The sequence below is a fragment of the Onychostoma macrolepis genome, chromosome 22 (genome assembly GCF_012432095.1).
Source record: "Onychostoma macrolepis isolate SWU-2019 chromosome 22, ASM1243209v1, whole genome shotgun sequence".
Taxonomy (NCBI): Eukaryota; Metazoa; Chordata; class Actinopteri; order Cypriniformes; family Cyprinidae; genus Onychostoma; species Onychostoma macrolepis.
Genome location: NC_081176.1, coordinates 13,549,064 through 13,569,522, shown reverse-complemented (window position 1 = coordinate 13,569,522; position 20,459 = coordinate 13,549,064). Strand labels below are relative to the sequence as shown.

Genomic DNA, 20,459 nt, shown 5'->3' with positions numbered 1-20,459 from the left:
TTCAGAGTTGCTACATACATTATTAGATGCGTATAGTGTACAGGGTTGACCTAACATTTATTTTCTGATTAGTTTGTGATTTGTTTCTTTGTCAGGAAGTTAGGAAAACTACTTTGTATTTTTGTTTCATTTCCTCAAGTTACTTATATGATTGATGACTTCTTTGGTTATTTTTTCCGTTGGTCCCCCAGCTTAAAATAATGATCTTCCTGCAGGAGTTGGACCACATTTAATAGCAAACATCTCATGTTACATTCTTTTTATCTTTTTCTGGGATGGGACATAACAATGCACCTGTGTCTGTGAGAGTCTAGTGAACTAACATTCAATTTGCAATGCAAACCACAGAGTTTACATAACATCAGGAAGCTTTCAGGTAAGCACACAGAAATTCACCCACTGTTCACTGTGTACATACATACTGCATGAACAGAGGAAAATGGTAGTACATTCTTAAAAATAAAGGGGCTTCAAAAGGTTATTCAAGCGATGCCATAGAAGAACCATTTTTGGTTCCACAAAGAACCATTCAGTCAAAGGTTCTTTAAAGAACCATCTCTTTCTTACCTTTTTATAATCTGAAGAACCTTCTTTCACCACAAAGAACCTTTTGTGAAACAGAAAGATTCTTCAGATGTTAAAGGTTCTTCATGGAACCATTTAGACAAAAAGGTTCTTATGGCATCGTGAAGCACCTTTGTTTTTAAGAGTGTGTGCTATTTCACACAGAACTAATGCATGACCCCTAAACCACCGAGAAGCTGTAACAGTCTTGTTTCTCTCAGTTAACCTCTAGAAGGTGTTTTTCTGTTGACACCTTGGTTTCTGGTAGGCCACTATTTCCTTTTCAGCTAAAACTCAACATCCTTGTCAACTTTCTCATCGGATAGTTAAGGTTAAACATATTTGTAATACTTTGAAAATCATAACTGTGGAGAATATGAATCACAATATTTTTTATTAATGTAGCAGCCTTTTTAAGCAGATCCTTTTCAAGACATCAGCTCAGTTTTAACCTAAGCGACATGAAACAACAGGAAACCAAATTTTATTAGACTTACAATGCTTCTTATTACTTTTATTTCAATAATTTACATATGTATTTGTGGAAATGCAATTTGTGGCCATACAATGAAATCTGTTTGTAATCCATCATCCGGGTCTCTGAACTCAAACTAATGCCACCATCAGGTCAAAAGTTTCTTGCTATTTAATTAATTTACTTTTGAAGCATGATGCTTTTCCCCAAGCTCCAAATCTTAATGACAAGTTACATTCAACACAATCAAATTTTAACAGTTTTGATCCTACTGATCAAATAGGTATTATTCAAAACCTAGAATGACGCAGACTGATCTTTTACCTGTGCCTGTATTTAAAGTATGTATTCCAGTTCACTGAAGCGTTCTCACTACATTTGTTTTCAGTGAAGCACAAAGGGTGGTAAGGGAGTTTCACAAGGGCTTGAGAGAAAAGCGCTCGCTGTGGGCTCAAATACACCTTGTACACACTAACACTCAAGTGCACTCTTGCTTGTCCAATAATAGGTACACCAAAACACCTGCTGCTGCATTCAGCAACAACAACAAAAACGCTCAATACCCCACACTGACCTAAATAGATCTGACCACAGGTATCATTTTGAATCTAAAACTGAGCTGCTAGTAAAGGCAAAAAGCATCTCATGTTCATTCCGCATTTCAAAAAGGGCCCTTGTGCACCACTGCTTCAGTGCAAAACATTTTTGTGGCAAACATGTCAATTTTAATGCCATTTGAGATGGCTACAGTTAATACTGTAGTGGGAATGCTGCAGTAACTGCACATGTTTGGCATACAAGACTTTGTGGTTTTAAAGCTGATACTGTTTAAAAGGCACAGAATGTAAAATCATAAAGATACCCTGGCATCTTTCTCTCAAGCAAAAATTATATTGAGTAATTTATACAGAATCAGATTTTGATCTCCAGACAGTCTAGTCTATGCTAAAAAACTGCCCTGGAAAGGCATGGCCTGCGATTGTGGTCAGGTTGTTATGCTGTGTGTCTTTGCATGATGCAAGTCCTGCTTAACCACAATTTCTCAAATAAAATATTTTCAGTGCATCTTGCTTTGGTTGGACACACTGTATGTTAGTTTTGGCCACGTAATTCACATTTAAATAGCATATTTGAAATCAGCCAAAAAAAATTCAAATAAAAAATGTAAGAAAAATTAAGAAAAAAAAAGATCATGCTGAAATAACATTAAAAAAACTTGTTTTTCAGGTTGGTCCAGGCAATGTGCATTTGTCCTTTTCTAAGCACACATCTCAGGGCACTTATTGTTTTTATGCAAACCAGAGCTTCTAAAGTCAGCTGCTGTGACGTGATGGCTTTATCAGCTGACAGTTCAACCCATTCTCACACCCAACTCGTCACATATTGAAGCTTGGTCAGGACCACTTGGCGTCGCTTTTTGACGCTCAAGGTACCCCTTAGCGTCATTTTTCGACTTGCAGGGTCCTCCGTTGCTTTAAATAGGAAACCCTTAGCGTCAATATGCCGACGCCAAAATGGGAATTTTATCGTCATAATTAAATTATATATTGGGTAATAACATTGCCATTATTGCATATATGTTGGGGTGTGATTTTTCAATGTAAACAGCCACAACAGTTTTATTTATATTACAATATTTACACATTTATGAACACATAACCCAACCCCTGCCCCTAAACCTACCATTTGTCAATAAAACACAAGATATAACAGGCAGATACAACTACAGTCATAATTTATTTAAAAAATATGAATATTCCAAGTCTTCCGAGGCAAAACATTTGATTTGTGAGAGGAATAAACGCGATCCCCGTCTCCGTCCGCCGTTAAACTCAGCCTGTGTGCTGCAGTCTGTGAGCGAATTCAAAAAATGCCGCCAGAAGAAGCCTTACGTCAGCCTTGGTTGTGAAATACTATTGGTTCTTGTGTGTCTCGTGACCGATTGCGTCATGCTGTTCTGACAGGCTATTGGCTCTTCTGTGTCTCCTAACCGATTGCGTCATGCTACGGGACTGGAGTATCTTTTGAATGAGATGTGAGCGCGTTAATAGAGCGGGATCATTTTCAGCGATTAAAACCTTGTTTTGCTCTCTTCTTCTCACAAAGACTTCGTATGGCTTCAGAAGACTTGGAATGCAACATGACTTGTTTGTAATGCTTTTATAATGCTTGTTTATGGTCAGTTTTTGCAATAAATACCTGTGACTGCACTTATATTTTCCTGGTACGTGTTTTATATTGTTCAGAAGTGGGTAGGTTTAGGGTCGGGGTGGGTTAGGTGCTCCAATAAAAGTATAAATGTATATAAAATGATTTATAATTTTTTTACAAATGCATGCAAACCATTAAACTAAGACAAACAACTGAAAACAACGGAGGATAACGTGTTGTCATTTTCCATAAGCGTCTTGACCTGACGTATAAAGCAAGTAACTGAAAGCAATGGAGATCCTATTTTGTCATATAATGACGCCTAGGGGCACCTTTGGCGTCTTCATAGTGACGCGAAAGGCGTTTGACCATGCTTCAGTTTTTGACGCCTTGGGAGTGAGAATGGGTTGGACAGTTGGCTTTTATTTGTGGACTTTCTCCTATTCATAGTAATGAAGCTGTGTCCCAATTCAGAGGCTGCATCCTTCAAAGGCTGCAAAGATTGAACCACACACTGTTGAATCCCTTTTCATGATAATTACAATACAAATCAACCAAAAAGAAGCACTCTATGTAGCTGTACACTTAAATCAAATAAATCATTAGCTCTTATTTAAATAGTTGCATATCTGTCCTGCAAACAGTTGTAATTTCCTACATCATCTCCATCGTTTATGATCTACTTCCTCAGTCTTCCCCCACATCCTATAGCCTACATAAACCACCAGAGCTTTAACCACAATCAATATAACAAAGAAACACAGGTCAATCATAACTATTACATAATGGAACTTAATATACTCACACACATAACATCTGCTGATCGGAAAACAGTATTCCAGAATATTTTGTGATGTAAATTTATCTCACCAATCACTGTTGAGGAGAAGCATTTAAATTTAACCTTGCTAGCTAATGCATAATGTTGATATCAATCTCTCATGGCAGCTGAATCAGGGTCCATGATGGTTCACGGTTTGACATTGCAAAAATAGGGAAGCTTTAGTCGGCAAGCTCACCTTAAACCAGCATGTCAATCATCCTGTAGCAGTTAGAGAATGCAGTGCACAGCAGAGTTCTGCGCAAATTGTTGCATTGCTTTGCTACACACTTTTCTTCTTTGTTGTTAGGATGGTAAAAATTTTAGGCTGGTCTGCCTCAGTGGTCTAACAATACTTCATCAATGTCAAAATGACTGAGATGACCTATCAAATCAAAGTAGGTGGGCTTTACTGTTCACAGAAGCAGAGAGTGAATTCAAAGCCACTGGAAGGCAAACCTGCAACCTTTAACCAAAAAAAGTGTAATGGCTAATGCTAACACTGCTGCTTTGGCAGTAGGAAATGTCACGACAGGTAAAACTCATTTACGGAATTACTACCAGCAAATGTGTTGTAAAAATATAATACATGGAACAGTTTTGCTGCGAATTTCAGTTTTGCTGCCAACTGTCAGTTTTAATGTTGAAGGAAAGTGTCGTAAGACAGTTTTTTATTTTACAAATGTTAACTGACAGTAATAAACAGCGATGCAAACTACTTGAACAGAAAATATGGTAGCATTTATGCAGGGGTGGATTTAGTGATTTGGGGGCCCCAGGCAAAATACTGAAATGGGGCCCTATGCATTTTCATGCATTTACCTATAGATCAACTTTAAAGTTTATTTTTCTGTTGTGATGCTTGCTGCTAAATGCTTGTAGTTCTGAACCAAATCCTCCTTAAAAGCACAATGGGTTGTGGCTTTGGGACTTATCCTATTGTCACAAACTATTTAGGAAGAGATGCACATTGCTTAAAGTTTAAAGCTCTGGCTCCCTCTAGTGTCACTGGTATGAATTCACCAGGTTTTACATCTCCAGAGTGGACAAGCACAGAGGTAAGGTTCTTTTATGAATTAGTCAAATGATTACTGTGTAAGTCCACAATGACATCTTTCTTTAGAACATGGCAAACTTTTTTGGACTAAAGACATCAGTAAACAGTGAAAGACTCTTTTTAGATACTTTTTGTCATGGCAAAATTATTTTTATTTGGGCAACACTGATTTAATAACATAAACACATGGTCAGTGCTGTTTTAGAAAGTTTAGTACATGAATGTAGAAACAGATAACAAAGGTTTTGTTTGCATTGCATTACTACTTTACCTGTGAGAGTAGTACAGTATTAGCAGTGTTAGGAAGAATTTTAAAGTAGACATTGGATGCAAAATTCACTTTTACATGGTGTTTGCATATAAATGTATCTTAGCAGTGTGTGGACACAACCACCCTACAATGATAAAAATCCATTCACTTTTTTAATCCTCCAAAATCCTAAACAGTCTCAATTATCAAGCCGTTTTGATTTTCTGAGCAGTATGATGCCATGTTGCTCAGGCCCCGCCCTCAACCACTGAAGTACTGTCTAATATTAGCATATTTTCGCCCTCAGCCAGTTGTACGAAGTCCATAATTTTCTCCATGCTCCAGCAGCTGTAGCGACAATGTCTTGTAAGCAATGCAGTTGTTTTGTAGTTTTTTGACATAGAAGAATGTAAGAATCTTAATTTTCTCCTGACACCAGAGCCACTGAGGACGCTGTGCATTAGTTTTGTTTTTAATGGTAATGTGCCACCGAATACACCTAAATTTGTTTATATCTGCACAAATAATTTTACTCCAGACTGCTTTCTGAACGAGGGACAATTCAAGGCAGGTTTTGTTAAAAAGATAACACTCAAGGATGGCTCAGTACCCATTGTTCGTGATCCAGCTGCACCTCCAGAAGAAGGAAGTCTGACACTTTATATTTTTTATAAAGAACAGCATGTTGGTCAAGGTTAGATTAAACTGGTGTCAAACCCTGAGGTTCCAATGTAACATTAGGTATAATCCATTAAATAATATCTATGAGATTTTAGGGATGAGTGGATAGTTATACGGAGTTACTTAGATGAGTGGAGATTATTCAGAAATATTTGACTGCTGAATCCCAACTGACCAATCAATATCAAATATTCCAGAGAAATTAATAATACATGTTAATCAATCCTGAAATAGTTATCAAATGCTGATGACACTGAACACTAGGTTTCAATCACTTACATTCGTAACTGTGAAGCATTCGTCACTCTCTGAAAATCTGCCCTTAAAGATGCACTTTGAGATCATGGACCCTGAAGTACTTGAAAAATGACTTTTTCATGCCAGCTTTATATTAGTCACCAAAATGCTAATAACCACTGATCCTGTCATTTTGCATTAACACTCGAGTATATGATGTGGTGTTCTTCATCCGGTTTCTGAAAGAAATCAAAACATGAAGATTAGGAATTAAAACTAAAATAACGAAAAAATTGTGTATATGTATATAAGTAGTGTTTGTGTGTATACATCTATACCAACAGTCTGGTAATGTACTTGTAATCCTTCTAGATTATAAAACACTATAAATTGGCTCAAGGACAATGGCTGAATACAAAGACAATTACAAGCACAGGACATGATAGCAAAAGCATGATGTTTTATTCGGTCATTTTAAGAAACTTTCATAAATAATGGGAATTTGTACATGCACAATTTCTACCACAAAGGGGAGACTTTAAACAGAGCTTCACTTTTGGCATTTAAAGGATATTTTGGGCATTTTAAAAGCATTTTCATTTTTGTCTGTTCATTGTTAATCACTGGTAGAGCAGCAAAAAGTCAACAGGCAGTTCTGGCACTGCTTTCCTGTATTTTATTTAGCTGCCATTGAAGTTTTGGGGTTGATAAAAATGCTTTTGTGATTTGACGACTGTGCATCACTGTCTGTGTGTCTGTTACAGATTCCTGTGGCTTTTCAGAGGCATAATCACAACCTGGTCTCATGGCATTTACGTACTTCTGCGCACTTTTTGTGTGACACCGTTTCATGTACCTTGCTGCACGTTTCGCCGCAGTTTCAAATAGAAATGTCCACTGAGTGGCGCTAAAACACAGGTTCAATATGTGAACCCTGGCATGTTTTTATTACGTAGATATTGGTACGTATTGCTGTTTTTTTATTACGTTGCTTCAGATACGTATTGCGGCGGTTCAGAATTCAAATATCCGGGGACTGTCGCTGAAGGTTAATGCTCTATCGTGTTGGAAATATGCCCTACACCAAATCCAGCCCTAAACCTACCCGATAGTGTTAACAAATGCAAAACTGATTTAAAAACATATTAGCTGATGCAACTGTGCCATTTGAACTTCCTTTTACACAGATTTTAACTGCTTTGTCGAACCGTAATTACACAGGATTCGAACCGGTGCTTCTCGTCTCTTAAGTCCGTCTCCGTGCTCCGTGAGCTAACGAACAAACTTGTCATGTATGAAAACCCATAGATATGAAGCTGGATGTGTGCGATGCTAATGTTTAAAAGCATCAGTTTTCAAATCTCCCAACATATTAATATTGTTTTGAAGTCATAGCATGATATTCTTCAAGTAATTGTGTGAAAATTATGCTTTATTAATCGCAACTCTGTAAATCTTTGTGAAAGTGTTCATTTATTTTGGAAACTGCAGTGATATGTTCTTATTGGTACGTATTTCAAGAAAAAGAGCAAGCATAAGCAGACATTAAGTGGTTTATATTGATTTAAAGGCCACATAATGCACAGACAGCAAACACAAGTAAAACACTGACATCAGCACAGGATGGCACATTTTCTGCTTCGTGACGTGTGCAAGCGCATATTTTTCTCTCGGCCTCTGTGGCTTCTGCAGACAGATTCGCTGCACACTGTAAAATACAGTGTCTTACCGTACTGTGAACACTGCGTGCACAAAATGTTGTTTCGGCATAAAGTACCTCTTCCTTGCAAGTCTGGACTGTTTTAATGATAATGTCATATTGTTCAAATTAGTTGGAAATAGTGTTTAAAAAACAGATATTGTGGCACATCGTTTGAACACTTGCTTTTGTCCCATGAATGCTCATATTATTTGATGAAAAAGGTAATACTTGCCTTGTGATCTTGCTTGTTTGCATTTCCTGCGGTTAAAGTATATCGCCCCCACAACTACAGCCAAGACCAGTATTATCATTACAACTGATAATACCACCAACAGTGTCTGCTGCTTGAGTTCTGTAAAGAACAACAAAACAATAATTATAAATGAGTCTCACAGTGTCTGATTTCAATCAATACATTGTTGTCATAGCTCTTAACTGACTTAACATGTCTTTAAACAGACATGGTTGGAAGGCTTGAAGAAAATACTTTTATAAACAATATCTTTAATCACTAATATCTGACTTACCTGGACACGTGTGGCAGAGTTGAGCGATGTTGATGTTGTGTTGAGTCTGGTTGCTGATGGGATTGTTGATCACACAGCTGTAGGTGTTTTTATCCTGATATTCCACCTCCAGAGGAAGAGAGAGACTGATGCTGAGATCAGACACACTGATGCTGGACAATAAACTGTGTCCTTTGTACCAGGAGAGAGTCACATGACCCACATTCACCACTGAACACAGCAGCACACATCTGGACACTGATGATCTTTCAGATGATGATGACGAAGTACAGTTTGAAGTGTCTCCAGTGATGACAGGAATCGGTAGAGGAGCTGGAAATAGCAGAGAATAGCCCCAAAAGGGACATGGTAATAGTAAATAAATGATTTTTCATTTTCTCACAAAAGTTTTGCGTTCCCTCAAGAAGATTTGTGTTTACTCACAAAACTTCTGTTATGGAAATAATATATGGTGGGAGGAAAAACTATACTACAGTAGCGAGTGAATGGAAATTTTCTGTTCCATACCACGGTTCTATTATTATAGAAACATTCTAGCAAAAGCATCTCATTTAATTAATTTGCCTGAAAAAAAATTTGAAAATTTGTCCTTAATATTTGATATATTAACAGCCATTTTGCTGCCAATTAGACTTGACAATATTCACCATACAGCAAAACCTCTCATACCTTATTTAGATACATTTCACCATTTTTAAATATGTTAAGTTACTTTATATATACAGTATATGGATTCTATATAAATTATAAAACAAACATTTATCAGTGACAATACTATTGATATATTTCTGCCATCTTGATTTCTTGATTTCATTAAACATTTAATTTTACTCACCATAGACAGCAACAGAAAAACGCTTGTATGTGACCCCAGCTTTGATGATTGTTAGTTTATAAAGTCCAGAGTGTTCAGTTCTGATGTTTCTGATGGTCAGAGATCCAGTTTGACTGTCCATCTGCAGTCTGTCTCCAAATGTCTCATTACTGTCATACATATCAACGACCTGCTTATGGATTTCAGCTACACGAGTGTCTGAATTATTAATTTGAAACATCCACAGTATGTGATCATTTTTCTGTACTTCAGTGACATCCGTGTTTAAAGTGACAGAATCTCCTTCCATCACTGATAACTTAATTTCATCCGTTTTAACATCAAACACACCTGAAACACAGAGTAACATTTTTGATTAATCATTTATTTACAATTTTAGTGAAAATTGCATGGCAAGCCATCAATTCCAATAAAAAAGAGGCTTGTTCATTAACTTATATAGCCTACATGCCCAATACCGTTATAAAAAAAACGTATTTTGATGTTTGACTATACAATGCAGAAATCACTTTTCCTTAACATAACTGCAGTTGGTTGTTTAGACAGGATGTTTTCCAGATTTTGAGCTGAACATATTCAAACATGTCGACATGAGCATGTTTATTTATTTATTATTCGCTTATTTAATGTCTGGGATCTGCTTTTTGATGGTTAAAGCTCAGAATTTACTACTATTTCGCATTAACCCTTAGTAATATGGAAAATGCCGAAATAAAGCATGTAGGCGATTTAATTTGTGAAAAGATAAAAAATAACAACTTAGTGAAAAACTAGGAGTAAAACACTATTTAGTAAAAAATAAATATCTTACCATGCGAGATCCAAATCCACAGGCAGAGGAAAAAAGATTTATGAATCATATTCACAGTCTCCTACATATCCGATCAATAAACTCCTCATGATTTAGTGCTCATCCGCTTTTTTTTTATTTATTTATTTATTTTTTTCAAAATAATATAAGTCGAGGTAGATAACGTAACACGTTAAAAACAAACGAAGGCCATTTCGAGGAATACAGTCAATGGTATATGGCCTCCTGTTAGAAGCTGTTACTTTAGTAGCCTATTGTTTTCGCTTAAAATTTTCAAAATGGGATACACAAAAGCCCATAGTCGCTTAAGGTTACGATGCGCGTGGGCCTATTACTGTACGTCGAGTAAACCATCCATCCATTTAAAAAACGAACGATACTTTTCCGTGAAGAAGAAAAAAAGCCAACAGAATCAAAAATGCTACTTCTTGATTTCAGTTTCAGACCACCAGATTTCGGTTAGCCTACTTTTTCAGGATAAAATCGCCCCGCCCTTTTAGGGGTCCTCGGCTTCTGTGATGAGCTGCTACACAGCCTAAACATAGTGTGAATCAGTCCTGATGAAATCTTTACAGTAGCTATATGAACATCAGAGAAATTCAGCTCTTTCACTGACACAAACAGGATGAAGACAGTCAACAGGAACTGTGTTGAAGTGCAGATTTCATTTCATGATTGTATTTAGGCTATTTTGTTCAACTAGTGGTTTTGCAGCTCTTCTCTCATCTTAACTCCTTCCTGTCATTTTCCTCTCTGCAAATAAGTACAGCTCTGTAAAGTATTTTTCACAAGTTCCTAAATCTCTAATCTAAATACCATTTTTATTATTTGCATACCAAACAAATTGCAAAGCTGTTTGCTGAGTCTATAAATTCAAAAAATAATAAAAAAATCAGTTGATGGGTATTTAGACTGAAAAGACAAGGAAAGGTAGGTTTACATCAGCTCAAGATTCTTAAGCACAAGAGCCAATTAATCTCATCAGTAAACCTGAAATTTTAGTCCTAAATCATGCACAAAAATTACATAAAGTTACATATTAAATAGATAATGCCATTTCCTTTCTATAGCCACTAGTTCACACTATCTAGAGATGTTCTGACACTTTGGGTTTTGGTTGGCCACTATTTCCTGTACAGAATATTCTTTTGTAGAAAGTGTGTATAATAAATGTACTAGTGAATAATATTCCTGTGTTTAACAAAAAATAATTTAAATGAAACATTAAAATAATCATTTGAAGACCATTCATAATGTTCACAGTTCTATATTATGAATTATAATAAATCTGCACAGATGCCTGGTGTTTTGTGGGAACTGAACAACTGTTTTCTATATTCAGTCACAGTTCACTCATTGTTCTTACTCATGAGAACTCAAGGTCAAGGTCAGACCATCCTCAATGCAGACTTTTATTTCCTCTGAGCAACAAGCTCAAGTAAGCGTTTCTGTCTATATTTTCTTTCTTCTAGCTTTTCCGCTGTCACATGTTTACCTCAATTTTTTGCAACTTCCTCAACATGTGAGTGTGTTTCTGTTCTAGTCGACAGCCAATTGTTTTTACAGAATCTATAGTCAGTTTCTGATAAAAGTTCATCAGAACATCTTAATCTATTTTAATTTAGACATTTCTATGATGAAGTGTTGTTTTAATGTATTGCTATGACATATTTGCTTTTTTTGTCTACAGTACTGTTATATAGGCCTTGAGTTCATCTGCAGCCCTTCGCCCTACAAACAGTGTTTCCACAGCATGTTCTGCACACCTTCTGCATCTCATATCTCCAACAATAGACATCCGTACCACATCTGACCAAAGACCACAGCGCATCTCATTTAGAGCAGAGCAGGTAATGTGTCACAGAGCATGAAACATTTATTTGCAATAAAAAAGCAAAACAAGATGCTTGTGCAGGTCTACCTAGATGCAAAACAGAAATACGAACAGAAGTGGTAACAATCTGATTTTTTTTTTTTTTTTTTTTTTTAATATCTGTACTTTGCATTAACTTTTATGGTTTTATACCATTTTGAAGTGGTCAAATAATGAAAAATCTAATCTAAATTAAATGCGTTGACCTTCATTGCAGAACAGCAGAAACTGACATCTCATGTTTTGTTTTGCCTCTCAGCAACAAGCAGCTGTAAGGTGGGGCAAATGTCACCCTGGATGACATCTGCAGTAAATGATCTGCAAGCAGAAGGTTTGATGGGGGGCTGTTATTCCCCTGCAACTACACACAACATCTGCTCTATATATAAAGTGAAACTGCAGCATAAAAACAATGAAGTATAATCTCTTTGTGAAGGCAGTGAGAGAAACATAACACCCAAGACCATTAGGGGATGTTCATACTGGACTTGTGTCAGTCAGCAGGGTTTTAAATGTTATTATACATATGCAGTAGTTGGATGTTTTTGATAATTGCAGAAATTGGTAACACTTTATTTTGATGGTCCCTTTTGAACATTTTGTTGACACTAAGTAAAGTTGCAACTACATGTCAACAAACTCTCATAAGAGTATTAGTAGACTGTCTGCTTCATATCTACTAACTCCTTATTGTGTTGGTCTCCCAACAGATATTCTACTGACTATAAGTAACTTTGCAAGAACGTGTCAACTTAATCTAACCCTAACCCTACCAGTCAACTAATACACTACTAACACTCTAATGAGAGTCAGTAGAAATGTAGGTGCAACATTACTTACAGTCAATAGAATGTGTTAAAGGGACCATCAAAATAAAGTGAAACCCAGAAATTTATCAGAGGCCCATTATAGAAATAATTGGTATATTATTTATAAGATGCATTAAATTCTGTCTGTAGCCCCCTCTGGTGATGTTCACTGTAAAAAAAATCCGTAGTTTTTACAAAATAAATCTGGCAGCTGTGGTTGCCAGAATAATTTTGTAAAAAATACAGAAAAACTGTAAACACATTTACAGAACAAAACTGTAAAATTTACAGTATAAAACTGTAATTTACAAACAGGGAAATTTGAATGTAAACCACTAAATTAAACAACACACACTGCTATTAAAATCTGTTTTGTACCTTTAACATACTGACAACCACCATAATAATGCAGGTGGTAAAAGAGAAAGCCACATGAAGAATCAAAGCTCATCACAAGTAGCTTCACCACAAGCAGAAGTATATACTGATATATAGAAGGTGCACAGAGTCATTCATGCAAACACAAAACACCATCATGGTAACACACATGATACTTAAATAATGCAATAAACTTTCATTAAACAACAGAAGATGTAACATAAAGCTCAAATGTACATAACTGATAACAAAATCTATTAAAAAACATGATTATTTAAACAAAATACTTTCAAATGTGGAGTGTCACGCAGGGAATTCTGGGAATATCAGTTTACAGTTTTTGACTGTAAATTATACATTGATTTGTTATTTTTACATCTAAAAACTGTACAATTAACAGCATTTTACTGTAAAATTACATGAAATATCTGGTTAGATCTTTTACAGTTTTTCCCTGTAAATAGTACAGGAACTCACTGTTAACATATTAACAGTTTTTTTCAGTAGCGTTTTTACAAAATTTTACAGTTAAAATTACACTTATTTTTTTACAGTGTTTGTATAATATAAATTCTAAATATTACATGGATACACAAGATGAAATTACTTTTATTAGACAGCAAAGTGAAAGTAAGAGATTGTTGCAAATCTTTTTAGGTATACAAGTATTTCAATACAAAATAAACACTGGGTCTAAGTGATATTCTCTTGAGATCTGCCTTTTGAGTTTTATTGTATGTTGATAGTTCACAACTGTCTCGGTTCTGCTCGCATCCAGCAATGATTTCTGTTAGAGACAGAGAGAAACATTCATATTACAAACTAATCAGTAATCTGTCAGCTGTAAAAATAGGGGGTAACACTTTATTTTGATAGTCCACTGTAGACATTCTACTAACAGTAAGTAACTTTGCAACTACATGTCAACTAGCAGTCATTGGAGTATTAGTAGACTGTCTGCTTAATATCTTCTAACACTTTATTTTGATGGGTCCACAACATACAACACACTGACTATGAGAAACTTTGCAAGTATATGTCATCTTATTCTACTAACCCTAAACCTACCCTACTGAGAGTTAGTAGACATGTAGTTGCAAATTAATGAGAATTAGTTGACATGTAGTTACAAAGTTACTTATAGTTAGTAGAATGTCTAAAGTGGACTATCGAAATAAAGTGTAACAAAATAGGGTATATAGGTCTAACCGAGAACCGGGTTCAGAACTGATTCCATTTACCAAAAAACATTCACAGGTGGGTAGTAACGAGTTGTGGGCGACGCTCCTCTCGTTACTTTATCTTAATGCAATACAAGTTAAAAATCCTACAATTTATTCCAAACGCGCCATTTTAATTACCGTATTGTCCCGAATATAAGACGACCCTGATTATAAGACGACCCCCCTTATTCCAGATGTACCTGTTGGAAAAAGGCTTTTTGAAAACCAAATCTTGTTTTTTTTTTTTCTCTCTCTCTCTCTGTAAAACACATTTATTCTTAAATTATTTTCATATTGCATATTTTTACAATTCTAATTTTTGTTTTGAAAGTATGGTAAATACTGGTAAAATGTACCAACAATGACATTGGAAAATTTTGATATACCATTGAAATAACAGGTAGCCCATCTGAATTATATAACAATTAGGCTATATCCAACTCATAGTAGCCTACCAAAATGTTATTATCAGTAGACGTGAAATCTTATTGTAGTCTTCAAATCTGGGTACTGTCTTATGTTTTAAAATCACTTACAGAGGAAGTTTGGTCCCATCAGGCTAACATGACAGTCACGTAAACTTTTCTTTTTCATTTGTTTTCATTCGCGATCTTTACAACACACATTACATTACATATTTCATGGCACACTCGTTTTATGCGTTTTTGGCGCCACCTGTTGTTGTGGGTGTATTACTGACATGTCAAAGTCTAGACCCTGAATATAAGACGAACGCGTTTTTTCAGATGTATTTCCAAGGAAAAAACATCGTCTTATATTCGGGTCAATACGGTAATTTATTTTTTTTAATTAATTTATTATTTTCTGATCAATGACCAATGACCGAGTCAATTTTTTCATAGATGTTTAGAAAATAGGAAGGAGGAAGTCGAGTGATGTCATCAGTGTGATTTTTTAAAATTTTGTATTACAAAATAAAAGACTTTTGTTAAGCGGTAACACCAGTGACACAACTCCAGGGGACCACTATTTTCATTATATATTTTATAAGATTTTTTGGCATTTTGTTTTATTATTCCATTTACAGTATATTATATATTTGATAGTTATGAATAGACTTTTGTATTTTAAACGGTAGAAAATCCTGTTTTTGACCTCAGAATAAAGCACTTTCCTGCTGTACATGGCTGTGGGGACGAGCAGTTTTGTGGTACTTGGAATTCTATATAATTAATAATAAAAAAGAAAATGCCACATTGATGGCTCAGGAAGGTGTAATTGTTCAAATAACATATTGTTTCATTTTAAAATATAAAAAAATTGTAACCCTAATGTGTATTTCAATTGTAATATTTCTTTAAAGTCTAGGGACAGAAAAGTGGACGTTTCTGTAGAATGACCGCGTGTGCTGGCGGTTCCACAGGTATAGATTCGATTACAGTACACGATACCATGACATTACCAGTTTGTTGTACATGTACCTTACACATTAAATACAATGTAATTTATTAATTAAATAAGCAGAGTCACAGAGTATGAAATGAACACCCGCCAAACCCGCGTTAGTTCCAGGAGGAATGCCTTGCCTAGACACTATTAATATTGATATGTTCACAATATTTACGCTTGCAGAAATAAAGGCTGCATTTGTTTACATTTTGCAGAACAGGCGGAAGAAGATCCGTCAATGTGCATTTGTTTCATTATGTTCAGATGTTCTGTAGCGGTCATGTGAGGAGTTTTCACTCTTCTCCGTGTCAGAGGTTATATAGCCTACATTTATAATACATAATTAATATACTTTAAAATATAATTTCATTTAATTCAGTGATGCAAATCAGAATTTTTATCAGCTGTTACTCCAGTTTTCAGAGTCATATGATCCTTCAGAAATCATTCAAATATAATGATTTATTACCAGTGTTGTTGAAAAAAAAAAAAAACAGCTAATGCTGGTTAGGTATGTTTTGAAGCTGGGATGCTGGTTTATGCTGGTCATGTGCTGGTCTTGAGCTGGTCGGACCAGTTTAGGACCAGCACATGACCAGCTTAAACCAGCTAAGGACCAGCTTAAATCAGCTCAAACCAGCATCCCATGCTTCAAAACATACCATACCAGCATATGCTGTTTTTTTTTTTTCAACAGGGAACAGTTTTGGTGCTTAATATTTTTTGGAACCTGTGACAGTTTGTTCAGGATTCTTTTATGAATAGAAAGCTAAAAAAGAACAGCATTGATAATAAATCAGGCTGATAAAAATTCTGATTTGCATCACTGAAATAAATTACATTAAAAAAAACCTAAAAGTATTTTGAACAGCAGTGTGTGTGTGTGTGTGTGTGTGTGTGTGTGTGTGTGTGTGTGTGTGTATATATATATATATAATTTTTTTTTTTTTATCTAAATATCTATATATCTAAATAAAAATAGACTATATTCAGTATATGATCCAAAGTAACTAGTAACTAACTACTTGAGTAGTTTTTTTAGGATCGGACAATATTTGGCTGAGATACAACTATTTACGAATTTGGAATCTGAGGGTGCAAAAAAATCTAAATATTGAGAAAATCGCCTTTAAAGTTGTCCAAATTAAGTTCTTAGCAAAAGTTTTTATACATTTACGGTAAGAAATTTACGAAATATCTTCATGGAACATGATATTTACTTAATATCCTAATTATTTTTGGCATAAAAGAAAAAATCAATAATTTTGACCCATACAATGTATTTTTGGCTATTGCTACAAATATACCCCAGCGACTTAAGACTGGTTTTGTGGTCCAGGGTCACATATAGGTTTTAACGGTGAGTTGTGCTGATTCATTCAAGTGTAGTTTACAACTCCGGAGAATGTGTGTCATGGTGACATGAACGATTTAAAGATAGTAAATACTTTTCACATGTTTGTAGTTGACTTAAACATTTTAAATGAGCTGTGGAACGTTATGGGGTAGATTCCCGTTGAAGTCATAAAATCTCTCTTCAAAGACCAGCATCCAAGCGGTTACATCGCCATGTGGTAACTTTCTACATAGATTTCCAAGTAGATAACTAATAGTATATTGATAGTATATGATATTTATCACGCTGATAAAGGTTGGTTCAGAAAAAAAAAAAAAAAAAGTATGAACATATAAAACTATATAAGTGTAGAACTATAACGCAGGCTCACCCTAGTAATAATCTAAGATATGGACACTATTTATTTTTTTATTAACCATTATTTTTAAGCTGGAATATGTTTTGAAATCAAATAAACTAAGTACAAGTCTCCTTTAAAAGGTTAAACTAAGTTTTGAACATGTACTGTTGAATACAAATCATAATTTAGGTTAAATTTGTGAGTAAAAAAATATAAATTTTGTAGAAATTTTGTCATGTCCCTGACATTGGTGTTTTTCAGAATCTTAAAAGCATATTAATGGCTAAAGTCTGATTATACTGTATTCAGTACAAACTGGGTTACAATAATATGCCAACAGCATGAACGTACATGTTTGTGTTTTTGAGAAAACAGCATTTATGCGTGGTTAGTGAAAAACTAAAACATTGTTTAAAATGTGTGATAAATGGTTTGCTTTGCTGTTTGTTACTATGATGTGTTTTATTAGTTCAATAAACTTAAATATCGAATACTTGTTTAAAATGAATGATGAATGATTTTCTTTAGTAACATGGTAGTAACATGCTGTCATATAATTATATATTTCCATATTCTTTAAAATAGAGACAGAGTGTCAGTAATGTATAATGAGTTTAGTTTAAATAGTATCTGTGCAATCAAATCGACGATAATTGCTATAAATTAAGTGTCCCCAACTGAGCAAGCCAGAGGCGACAGCGGCAAGGAACCAAAACTCCCTCTGTGACAGAACAGTGTGTGTGTGTGTGTGTGTGTGTGTGTGTGTGTGTGTGTGTGTGTGTGTGTGTGAGTATGTGTCAGCTCGCCCAACTCAGACTGACATTTTACTCTTGTGAGTTAGAAGAGCTCAAAGCAGGACTTAATATCCCAACTTAGGTACATTTTGTAAACATTTCATTCGAGGTATGAACATCATTGCCCCCAGAATAATGTAAAGCGTTTTATTTTTATACAGTATGTTATATATAATCATAGTTTTTTACCACCTTCTTTAAAATAAGAGAATTATGTGTTTTATAAGTTCAATAAACTTAAACGTTGAATAAAAAGTATGATAAATGATTTGCTCTGCTTTAGTAACATGTTTGTTACTATGACATATATAATTATATATTGTGTTTATTACCATATTCTTTAAATGAAGTGTTAAATAAATGTTGACTACTTTTTTAAAAATGTATGATCAATGTTTTGCTTTGCTTTAGTAACATGTTTGTTACTATGTGTTTTATAATTATATATTTATTACCATATTATTTAACCCTCTGGGTCTGAGGGGTTTTGGGCCTGAAGAAGTTTTGACAGTTGTGTTTTTTCCATATCTTAAAACATATTACTGGCCAAAGTAAAGTAAACTCAAAGAAAAATTTCTTCTTTCAACTTAAACTAAACACAGTTTTTTTGTATACCTCTCATTCAAAGAATGGTCATCCTCAAGAATGGAAAACTTTCTTTTGCTCTTGGAAAAATGTAAGAGGATTTTATTTCTTTATTTCTTGTTTTATTTCAATTTCATTATTAGGAGTGTTACCTATTTTATTTAAATTCTTTTTATACAACCAACAGAATATATGCATGTCTTAAAACCGACCTGTTAAACTTGTTTATTTATTCTGTTAATGTTTTGCTCACGGATCCCATAGAGAGAGAGAGAGAGAGAGAGAGAGCACGCTTTGGGACGCAACCTGATACGCGCACCGCAGATGGGAGGGCGCACCCCAAAACAAAACGCAAAACGCACCATAAAATCTTCAAATCATTCCTCAGGACTTCATTTATGGACATGTCACTGGTCGGACACGTACAGACAACATATCTCATCCCAGATGACGTCGGAGTTTCACTCTTGACCGCTTTCTGCATTTGGATCTCATTATGAGGTCAAAGGTCACATATGGTTACCATTAATATTATTATGAGGTCACAAAGGTTAAAGCAATTAATCATTTTTGTCACATGCCGGCGGTTATTTACAACTACTGTATATAAGATGCTTTAAAACAGGGGTGCCCAACCCTGTTCCTGGAGATCTACCTTCCTGCAGAGTTCAGCTCCAACCCTGATCAAACACAACTGAACCAGATAATTAGGATCTGAAGGAGCAGTTGATACAGACAGGTGTGTTTGATCAGGGTTCGAGCTGAACTCTGCAGGAACAGGGTTGGACACCCCTGCGTTAAATGCTGTCTATAGCCCCCTCTGGAGGTGTTTGTTTAATATATACTCTAAATATTACACAGTCTACAGACACACAAGATGCCGACTGATAATTTCACAATAACACAGAGTTTAAACAAAGTGAAATTTAAGTAATAAATCTCAAGCCACACCAGTGATTACAACATCTTACACTAGGGGCAATACAACCCTTTAAAAACCCTATGAAACTACTTTTAAATAAATCAATTTGTATTATTAGACATCAAAGTAAAAAAGCATTAGATTGGAGCAATTTTTTTTTTTCAGGTAACCGCTAAAAAGTATTTCAATACACAATAATCTACATTTTGAATACAAATTGACAATATTAAATATAACTTTAGATAAAATACAATATGTAAGACCATGTAATTGAATGACTCCTACAGGAGACCCAACTCTGGGTCTAAGTGATATTCTCTTGAGATCTGCCTTTTGAGTTTCACTGTGTGTTGATAGTTCACAGCTGTCTCGGTTCTGCCCGCATCCAGAAATGATTTCTGTTTGAGACACAGAGAAATATTCTTTGCAAATGAGTCACTTTTGAATAGAGTGTAACCAATAATAATAATAATAATAACTTCACAAAGTGCTGTACAGAGAATATCAACAATAATCATGAATACATTTTTTTTCTTGCCCTCAATAAGGTGACTGAGTTTAGAGGATAGAGGACATCATCATGAATGTTAAATGAATAAATGTTCCTATTCTGAATAGTTGTACTGCCATCAAGTGAAACAGGACGGCATGACAGGTA

At 35.0% G+C, this 20,459-nt stretch overlaps 1 protein-coding gene across 4 annotated transcripts; it reads right to left on the bottom strand.

The window, feature by feature from the left end:
• Positions 1–5,022: 5,022 nt before the first annotated feature.
• On the bottom strand, positions 5,023–10,708 carry LOC131530844 (SLAM family member 9-like). Of its 4 annotated transcripts, none has more exons than XM_058761320.1 (6): positions 10,111–10,708; positions 9,300–9,629; positions 8,667–8,776; positions 8,465–8,570; positions 8,170–8,289; positions 5,023–8,032 (listed from the first exon to the last, which is right to left on the bottom strand). In XM_058761320.1, exons 1-6 carry the CDS (start codon positions 10,157–10,159, stop codon positions 7,800–7,802), a joined length of 948 nt encoding a protein of 315 aa, XP_058617303.1. In that variant the 5' UTR covers positions 10,160–10,708; the 3' UTR covers positions 5,023–7,799. The 4 variants fall into 4 exon arrangements, with proteins under 4 accessions (XP_058617303.1, XP_058617301.1, XP_058617304.1 ...); XM_058761321.1 differs by having other exon boundaries at positions 5,050–6,474; positions 7,965–8,032; positions 8,465–8,776; XM_058761318.1 differs by having other exon boundaries at positions 5,025–8,032; positions 8,465–8,776.
• Between the last annotated feature and the right edge of the window lie 9,751 nt (positions 10,709–20,459).

Coding starts and splice junctions, on each gene's coding strand:
- LOC131530844 (XM_058761318.1), bottom strand. CDS start 10,159: ATGATTCATAAATCTTTTTTCCTCTGCCTGTGGATTTGGATCTCGCAT. Junction 8,777..9,299: donor TTTTTCTGTTGCTGTCTATG/GTGAGTAAAATT, acceptor TGCTATTTCCAG/CTCCTCTACCGATTCCTGTC. Junction 8,290..8,464: donor ACTCTGCCACACGTGTCCAG/GTAAGTCAGATA, acceptor TGTTCTTTACAG/AACTCAAGCAGCAGACACTG.